Source organism: Micromys minutus (assembly GCF_963924665.1).
Source record: "Micromys minutus genome assembly, chromosome: 27".
Taxonomy (NCBI): domain Eukaryota; kingdom Metazoa; phylum Chordata; class Mammalia; order Rodentia; family Muridae; genus Micromys; species Micromys minutus.
The window spans coordinates 21,057,401-21,067,089 of record NC_137962.1 but is presented as its reverse complement, the minus strand read 5'-3'; the positions used below and the strand labels follow the sequence as shown (position 1 = coordinate 21,067,089).

General features: G+C 54.8%; 1 protein-coding gene across 3 annotated transcripts in view; it reads left to right on the top strand.

Annotated features, from left to right (window-relative positions):
• The window catches only part of ASIC1 (acid sensing ion channel subunit 1), a gene marked incomplete at both ends in the record, with an annotated part of 24,372 nt that extends 14,772 nt beyond the window's left edge, over positions 1-9,600 (top strand). Inside the window, 10 exons of one of the 3 annotated variants that reach the window (XM_080939368.1) lie at positions 2,911-3,564; positions 5,340-5,490; positions 6,097-6,224; positions 7,055-7,205; positions 7,511-7,567; positions 7,948-8,101; positions 8,558-8,649; positions 9,091-9,170; positions 9,253-9,357; positions 9,496-9,600. In XM_080939368.1, coding sequence (XP_080795494.1) covers positions 2,911-3,564; positions 5,340-5,490; positions 6,097-6,224; positions 7,055-7,205; positions 7,511-7,567; positions 7,948-8,101; positions 8,558-8,649; positions 9,091-9,170; positions 9,253-9,357; positions 9,496-9,600 — 1,677 coding nt within the window. Of the gene's footprint in view, positions 1-2,910; positions 3,565-5,339; positions 5,491-6,096; positions 6,225-7,051; positions 7,206-7,510; positions 7,568-7,947; positions 8,102-8,557; positions 8,650-9,090; positions 9,171-9,252; positions 9,358-9,495 lie in introns of those variants that run through there. The other 2 variants (XM_080939369.1, XM_080939370.1) reach the window with 2 other exon arrangements.
• Positions 9,601-9,689: the final 89 nt, after the last annotated feature.

Genomic DNA, 9,689 nt, shown 5'->3' with positions numbered 1-9,689 from the left:
TGGAAGTCAGTCCCCTGGCCATGTGCATTCTGGGGGGGTCAAGCCTCGGTGCAGGTTTGCCAGCAAGCGCCTCCCTTTGCTGCGGCCATCTTTCAGGTCCGTCTTACCTTCGTCCTGGAGTCTCCGTCCCGACCGCTCCCTCCCACGTGGGTGAATTACTTCCCACCCGAAACGCCCCGAGTAGTGACTGACCCCGAGGCAGTGCCCCGCGGAGTCCTCGGAGAAGATAGGAATCGGGTACGGGGAAAGAACCGGGGAGCGGGGCGCCGTGGTGAAGCCGCTGCCAGAGCCGGTCTGTAGAGCGGAGCGCTGGGCCTGGAGACTCGGCGCTGAACTCAGCTGCCCTTCCATTCCCAGGACCACACCCAGCTTCCGGTGGCCTGGGACAAAACCCCCACGGACCAAAATAAAATAACCAAGTTTTAAAGAATGATCAAAGGGACTTAATCTTAGCACGTGGGAGGCCGAGACCGCTGGATCTCGGTGAGCTCTAGGCTAGACTGAGTGACCTTGATAAATGCCAGGCCAGCCTGGGCTACAGAGTGAGACCGTGATGGTGGTGGTGATGATGGTGGTGATGGTGATGATGGTGGTGATGCTGGTGATGGTGGTGATGGTGGTGATGGTGATGATGGTAGTGATGGTGATGATGGTGGTGATGGTGATGATGGTGGTGATGGTGATGATGGTGGTGATGATGGTGATGGTGATGGTGGTGGTGATGGTGATGGTGGTGATGATGGTGGTGATGGTGGTGATGATGGTGATGGTGATGATAGTGATGATGGTGGTGATGGTCATGGTGGTGGTGGTGGTGATGGTGATGATGGTGGTGATGGTGGTGATGGTGGTGATGGTGATGATGGTGGTAATGGTGATGACTCTGACAACATCAGGATCACAGGGCCAGCAAGTCGACTCAGCGGGCAAAAGCAGGGACCCAAGCCACTACACCCAGCTCCAGGCTTGAGTTTGGCTCCGAGAGCCCAATGTGGAAAAGAAAACCGATCTCTGAAGGTTGTCTTCTGGACACCACTCCATCATGCACCGCGTGCACATAACAACCCAGAATCAAAGAAATGAGGAGGAAACAGTGAGTCAGAGCTGAGCTGGAGTCCTGGGCAGTGAGTGAGCCTGGCGGGCCTGGGCGGGCCGTGGTGGCCGAATGCTGGGCTGGGGAGCAGTGTCAGTAATAAGGGTGCTGTGCACAGAGCTCTGTCCTATGGCTGCATCTCGGGTGTGAGCTTTACCACGAAGCACTGAGGAGTTTTAAGAGGGGTGTGGGCGGTGGGCAGGATCACATAACTAAACTGAAGGCAGGACTTGGGGAGCCTGGGAGAGGACTAGTTGAGAGACCATTGTTAAGAGGGGGAAGAACTGAGACGGGTCTGAGGGGAGGGCTAGAGAGGGGCCCAGGCCTCAAGGCTGTCTCCTCTTCTGGGGCTCCTGGTACCTAGCTAGGGGGAAATCTGAACGAGGCCAAAAGCTCCTCTAGAACCCAGCACCCTGCCCCTCATCCCAACACATCCCAGGCTCTCTCCCAAAATTGGGGGGCAAGGAACGGGTGTTACTGGTAGACTTGTTCAGCCTAGACCTACTCCTGGCCCTGCTGACGAAGGGTTAATCTGCTTTGAGTCTCTCTCTCTCTCTCTCTCTCTCTCTCTCTCTCTCTCTCTCTCTCTCTCCCTCACTCCCTATCCCTCTCTCCTTCCCTCCCACCCTCTCTCCCTTCCTTCCCTGTCCTAGGTCACCTTCTTAGCCCTAGAGACTTACTTGGCTGCTGGCTCAAGTTCCTCAGCCTTGGGTGACCGGAGCACACACAGGGGCCTAGGGGTAGGGGTTGGTCCATCGACAGTACTGAGGGGTACATAATGCTAGGGTTTGGGGGGAGCTCTCAGGTTGGTTCCCAACATTGTTCACCTGCCCCAGGACCTTCTGTCTCCCCACCGGTCACAGTTCCTTCCACCTTCTGGAGAAGAGCCTCTCACATTCCCCTTCTAAACCCATTTTGTTTTGTTTTGTTTTTCTTTGTGGGGGGGAACTGGAGGGGTGGTTCTGAGCGGTTTGTCAGCAAACTTTTCTGCTTCCAGAGTCCCTGCCCCGGTGCCCGGTGCTCGGAACTGGTCAGAAAAGAGTCTGTGGTCAGTGAGAAGTATCTGCTAATGGAACCTGGGCTGCCCCACAAGCCACAGAAAACGGGAGGAGGGGAGGGGACCGAGACCTAAAATAGAACTGTAGCTTAGGGGAGAATGGCAGTTAGAGACTAGTTGTGGGCCAAGGGAATGACAAGGGGTAATGGAGGCCCAAGGGGTAACAAAGTAAATTGTGTAGGTGATGGGAAAGTAACTAAGTATCCAAGAAACGCTAAGTGTGAACAGAGGCTGAGGGTAGGCTGGGAGATGGGGACGGGGGAGTGACTCTGGGTGGAGAGGAATTAGAGAGAAGGCCTGAGGCTTGGAGAGCCCAGAACAAGGGCTTGATCAAGTGAGGATAAAGGGAGCCCAGGTGGGGTGGGGAAACCGAGGGGCATGCCAGGGAACCGTGGAGGGTGACAGTATGCCTGAATGTCCTGGTAGAGGGCAGCAACTGAGGTCACCCCGGCAGTGAGAGGAGAGGGTGCCATCCTGCCGGAGCTAGTGTCAGACAAAGGTCTTCGGCTCTCCCCATCTCTGGCAGCCCCCCCTTTCTCAGCAGCTCCCATCAATTATTCATCATCCGCACAGACCACGCCCTCTCTAGCAGAGCAGTCTGGTCCTCCTCCAGCCCTGCCCCAGCTCAGCCACACTGCCACAGAGGCTCTGGTGAGGAAGGACAAACAGCTGGGCCAGCCGGCCGAGGCCCAGCCGAAGGGCCATACCTGAAGTCCAACCTCTGTCCCCTCGGGCACCTCCTTCCCGTCGCCTCGAGAAGATGCCCATCCAGATCTTTTGCTCGGTGTCATTCTCCTCTGGAGAGGAAGCCCCAGGATCCGTGGGACATATCTGGGGTCCCCACCACCACCGGCAGCAGCAGGACAGCTCAGAATCGGAAGAAGAGGAAGAGAAGGAAAAGGAGGCAGGAACGGACCTGGATGAGGGTGACTCACCTAGGGACTTGGTGGCCTTCGCCAACAGCTGTACCCTCCACGGTGCCAGCCATGTCTTTGTGGAAGGTGGCCCAGGGCCGAGGCAGGCCCTATGGGCAGTGGCTTTTGTCATAGCACTGGGCGCCTTCCTGTGCCAGGTAGGCGACCGTGTTGCTTATTACCTCAGCTACCCGCACGTGACTTTGCTAGATGAAGTGGCCACCACAGAGCTGGTCTTCCCAGCTGTCACCTTCTGTAACACCAATGCCGTGCGGCTGTCCCAGCTCAGCTACCCTGACTTGCTCTACCTGGCCCCCATGCTAGGGCTGGAAGAAAGTGATGATCCTGGGGTGCCCCTTGCCCCACCTGGCCCAGAGGCTTTCTCCGGGGAGCCTTTTAATCTCCATCGTTTCTACAATCGCTCTTGCCACCGGCTGGAGGACATGCTGCTCTATTGTTCCTACTGTGGGGGTCCCTGTGGTCCCCACAACTTCTCAGTGGTGAGTGGGACCCCTGCTTACCACAACACCCCAAGAGTATATGCCACGGCTCTCTCTGCGCATCAGCTCCTGAGGCTGGGGCTGGTGACCGCTGAACCCCACCTAGCCCGGGCCAGAACTGCCCTGGGATCCGAGTCTGCAGCTAACACAGCTCTTCCTAGTTGTGTCTTGAAATCCACCCCCACCAGTGATTAGCCGCTGTTGTGATGCCCGGAGCGTCCTCTAGTCTCACCAGCTCTTCTCCAGATCTCTCCAAGGCCCTGAACTTTGTTCTAGCTGTGAAGCCCATCTTTGACCTGCTGGGGGCTGCCTATGGCTGGCTGGTTGTTGACTCTCATCCCTGGAGTGATAGTTGTGGGGGAGGAGCCACTGTTTCTCTAGAAGTGCAGAATGAGGTCATAGGTAGAGAGGGCAGGCCCCCCTCACCCCAACACCCCAACAAAGCTTACAACAGGGACTTCGTTGCATCTTATTTAGTCTCCTGTGAGCTTTGCTATGGGAGTCCATCCCTATCAGCCTTGTGTGTGTGTGTGTGTGTGTGTGTGTCTGTGTGGGTGTGTTTCTGTGTGTGTATGTGTGTGTCTGTGTGTGTGTGTCTGTGTGTGTGTCTCTGTGTGTGTGTCTGTGTGTGTGTATGTGTGTGTGTCTGTGTGTGTGTGTCTGTGTGTGTGTGTCTGTGTGTGTGTCTCTGGATGTGTGTGTATGTGTGTGTGTGTGTGTGTGTGTGTGTGTGTGCCATCTGTTTATCAGTGAAGCTGGGGAAACGTCTAACTCAAAGCCCTTGCTCCCAGCTCTCACTAAGCGGCCAGGACTGGAAGAAGCCATCACTGGAAAATATCCCCTTTCCCCATTGGTTCCCCCACCCAGAGGCGAAGGGGCTTTCAGATTCGGGGTCTGCTGCATCCCACCATCTCCCCAGATCAGCTTGGAGTCCCGTCTAGCCTGAGGCCCCCCTGGCCCGCATAGATTTCAGACGCCTTCCATCCTCACCCCTGTATATGTAGGACTCTGTGGGTGTCATCCCAGTCCCTGAAGTGATTGTAACCTGGTGGTTTGGGCCACTGGACCTCAGCGAGGGCAGAAGTTACAGGATCTTCTAACAAGAAAAGTATTTCCTCTGAGACCCTCTGAACCCTAGGAGCAGCCGAATGGGCCATGGCTTGGTATTCAGTCCCGGTTCCTGGGCGAAGGTGATATGCTGAAGTCTGATTGGTTCTTGGTGTGAGGACCGGGGCTGCTTGCGGGCTGGGAGAGGGAAGAGACTGAAAGGCTTAGCTTTGAGGGGCTTAGGTGTGGAGGAAGGCCTTGGAAGGATTTTTAACTCAGGGGCAGAATCCCAAAGCAAAGATCTCTGAAGATCTGTCTCACAAGGCCTCAGAGGTTTAGCAGTTGTAGGATCATGGTGACAGCGGTGCACGTTAAGGTCCTAGCAAGAGAAAGGTTGGCCCTTGATAGTTCCGCTCAAAAGACTTTAACAAAGGGGCTATTTGCAAAGCCGTGTGCAGGATTAAGGAAGCCAGTAAGGGGGGTGAGGGGGCTGGAACTAGCCTTAGTGGGAAATTCTTATCAGTCCTAGGCTGAAGGAACACAAAGAAAGTCCTCTGTCAAGGGTGACAATCACAGAGGGGCTAAGCCACTGCCGTGTGAGAGAGGAAGAGAGGGGTCAGTACCCCACTCGGCCTGTGTCCGATCCCCGTGGTTCTCACTGGTTAAACCCGACCAGAAGCTCACCAGGCTGGCAGGACTCTCATGGTCTCTACCCTGCCCTCCGCCAGGTCTTCACGAGGTACGGGAAGTGTTACACATTCAACTCGGGCCAAGATGGGCGGCCACGGCTAAAGACCATGAAGGGTGGGACTGGCAACGGTCTGGAGATCATGCTGGACATTCAGCAAGACGAATACTTGCCTGTGTGGGGAGAGACCGGTATGTTAGCCTGCTTAGGAGCACCCTCCCTGGGCCCCTCTGGCCCCAGACTCAAGTAGGGCTCCACTGGGTGGCCCCGACTCAGACTCATTGCCTTTCTCCCAAGATCTCACCACCTCTGTCTTTGCCTCTGTGTGACTTCCACACTTTTGATTCCGTTCCCCGGCTCCTCCCTCCTGGTTTAGCTGCTCTCCAAGGTAACCAGGCATCCTCTTCCATCAGTGGCCGCCACTCACTCTAAAAATAACTCCCTCTCTTCTTGGACTGCCTGGCTGTCTGGTCCCAGGGGACTTGGGGGGCAGAGAGATGAGGAGAAAAGAGAAGGGGATGAGGAGAGATGGGGAGGGGCTGAGACAGTGACAGTCCAGGGGAAGGAATCTGAAACGGCAAGATACATTGCATATACTAGGTAAGAGAAGTGTGTAGGACCCAGAGGTCACCGTGGGGCTGCTAACACCGGAGGTTGCAGGTGTGCTCAGACCCCATCGCCTCCTTACCAAGTCCCGGCAGAAGGTTGCTTGTGACCAGGGCGTGTGATGCCCCCGGCTCTGAAGATGATTAAGGACTCAGAAATCTTCCCAAACGCTCACGCTTTCATCTTTGCAGACGAGACGTCCTTCGAAGCAGGCATCAAAGTGCAGATCCACAGTCAGGATGAACCCCCTTTCATTGACCAGCTGGGCTTTGGCGTGGCCCCAGGCTTCCAGACTTTTGTGTCCTGCCAGGAGCAGAGGGTGAGGGGCTGCGGCGGGTGCTTGGGGAGTCAAGATGGAGTTCTGGGGACTGAGTGAAGTGTTTATTACACAGGCGTGAGGATCTCAAGTGAGACCCCCAACACACATGTAAACCAGAGTGGTGCACAGCTGTAACCCCAGTTCTGGGCTGAGGGTGCAGACACAGATGGATCGCTGGCCAGTGAGCTGCCCCAGATTCCGTACGAGGTTCTCTTTCAAAAACAATAAGTAGGAGAGAAATAGAGGAACATAGCCAACATCTACTTCTGCACTATGCATGGGGCACACACACATGCACACACACACACACACTTGACATGTACACATGACACACATGACACACACGCACACAAGAAGTACAAGGAGTGTGCCGACACATACACATGACACACATGCACACACATATACACTTGACATGTACACATGACACACACTTGACACATACACATGACACACATGACACACACACATACACACCTGACATGTACACATGGCACATACTTGACACATACACATGACACACATGACACACACACATACACACCTGACATGTACACATGGCACACACTTGACACATACACATGACACACATGACACACACACACATACACACCTGACATGGCACACACTTGACACATACACATGACACACATGACAAACACACACACACAGTGGTGGGTGATCAAGAATGGGAGGAACAACCTATAAACTCTAAGACCTTAGAGGTCCAGGGGTAGGACTCCTGAGTTCTGTATCTTGCCAGAGAAGTCCACTAAGGGGAGTTGGGGAGAAGCCCCCACACTTTCCCAGCTCCCCGGCTCTCCCAGCAGCTCATCTACCTGCCCTCCCCCTGGGGCACCTGCAATGCTGTTACCATGGACTCCGATTTCTTCGACTCCTACAGCATCACTGCCTGCCGGATCGACTGTGAGACACGTTACCTGGTGGAAAACTGCAACTGCCGTATGGTGCACATGCCAGGTCAGGCCCCAAGAGTCCAGGCAAGCCCTGGGCTATCCCAGGCTACCCTCACCTGTGCTCTGTCTTTATTGGCCTTCCTAACCCTGGTCCCTGATCACTTCCTGTCTCATGTTTCTGGCTCTTGTCTCTCGGTCCCTGCCTATGTCTATGGGGAGTGGGAGAAGGGTCTTTAAAGGGTGGAGTGTGAGAGTAGTCACCAGGGATGGCTCATCCCGCTGTCCCAGTCTCCCAGCTTCCTCCTTACACAGCACCACGCCATCACAAGATCCCTTTAATGTCTACCTGTCCTCCCGCCTTCTTTGTAGGGGATGCCCCTTACTGCACTCCGGAGCAGTACAAGGAGTGTGCCGATCCTGCCCTGGGTGAGCATCTGACCTGGGGCAGGTAGGGGGAGGGAAGAAAACGCTGTCCGCCCCATGCACAGGGCACTGAGATCGAGGTTGAACTTGATCGGACAATGGCTGTGCTCCCACCCACACCCGTCTCTAAATGCCAAGCACTGCGCCTTCAAAGGTCCATGTGGTGAATCAATGAGTCTCTTGGCAGGGCCTCTTTCAGCCTCAGAAGGTCGGCCCTTTAGAACACCAAGGGAATGGTTCATAAGATTAAATACAGGCTGGGTGAGAAAGGTTAGAAATGAGAGAGGATCCTAGGGATCTTTTGGGCAGGGTCAGTGTGTCCACATCGGGAAGGCACTGGCAGAAGGGACCCCACTCAGCTTGTGCCTTTCACGTGGGGACAGACTTCCTAGTGGAGAAAGACCAGGAATACTGCGTGTGTGAGATGCCCTGCAACCTGACCCGCTACGGCAAGGAGCTGTCCATGGTCAAGATCCCCAGCAAAGCCTCAGCCAAGTACCTGGCTAAGAAGTTCAACAAATCTGAACAGTACATAGGGTAAGGAGTCTGCTGCGCAGGACGGAACCTTTGTACAAGACTGCAGAGGGTATGGGGGGGACGTTTAACGAGAGTCTCGGGGCACAAGGAAGTTGAGATAAGTCACAGAAGATCCAAGAGGCACCCGAAGAGTGTGGGTTGTGTGTGGGGAGCTGGAATAAGTAACTCAGTCACTCTCCTCTCTCTCCTCTCCCTCCCCCTTCATCCTCCAACCTCCCTCACTGCTGAAACTGGCATAGACTCCACTAGTCAGCACTCGGAGTGTCTTTTCAGACATGCCATTTAATTTAATCCTCACAGCACCCTTAGAAGGCAGGCAGGACTCTTCATCAGTATCTCAGGAACATGAAAACAGCCTCAGACAGGCTTGCAACTAAGGCCACCTGTCTGGTAAGAGGCAGAGATACGACTTGAACTTAGCTTTTTTTTTTTTTTCCTCTCCCCCACCCGGTGCAGGGAGAACATTCTGGTGCTGGACATTTTCTTTGAAGTCCTCAACTATGAGACCATCGAGCAGAAGAAGGCCTATGAGATCGCAGGGCTCTTGGGTGAGCTTGTGAATGGCCAGCCTTCTCCTATGCCTAGGATATGATATGGCTCCCTCCCACCCAAAACTATGGTCTCTCAGTCTGTCCCATCCCCAGGGGCCTTTCTCTGAGCCCTCTTGTGCCACATGAAGTGGAGGAAAGGGATCCGATCTTCTCTTAGGACAAAGAGGAAAAGTCAAAGGTATCAGAGAAGGTGTTGAGAGACAAAGGCAGAAACTGTTCCATACGTTCTTGAAAGTGGTCCAGAATTTATTTTTCTTGAATAAGGAACACTCATTTTGAGGAAGCAAAAATACAGAAAAGAATACAATAAAAATCCTGCCAGATCCTTCTGTATCAGGGCACCAATCTCTGCAAGCATGGCTGGCTTGCCCCAGTCCTGTTGAGCCCCAGTAGCCCCTTGGTTCAGAGCCCACTAACCTCTCCGACCTGACCCTGCAGGTGACATCGGGGGCCAGATGGGGTTGTTCATCGGGGCCAGCATCCTCACAGTGCTGGAACTCTTTGACTATGCCTACGAGGTAAGGAGGTAAGGGGGCAGGGCTGGGCGGGGTCACGGCATTGGGGATTCCAGTCCACCCACCGAGCCCCAACCTCTCCCAGGTCATTAAGCACCGGCTGTGTAGACGTGGGAAATGCCAGAAGGAGGCTAAGAGGAGCAGCGCAGATAAGGGCGTGGCGCTCAGCCTGGATGACGTCAAAAGACACGTGAGGGAGCAAGGCGGGGAGGCGACCTCCAGCGCGCCCTTCCCTTCCCCCACAGCCTCACACCAACCCCATCTCCACGCCACCTTTTTACCTGCATCCCTTTCTGTAACCTGTTCCCTTCTTATGTTCCTCTGTTAGAATCCCTGCGAGAGCCTCCGAGGACATCCTGCCGGGATGACGTACGCTGCCAACATCCTACCTCACCACCCCGCTCGAGGCACGTTTGAGGACTTTACCTGCTAAGCCCTGCAGGCCGCTGTACCAAAGGCCTAGGTGGGGAGGGCTGGGGGAGCAAGAGACCCCCAACTGATCTCAGCTACCCTGGGGACTTA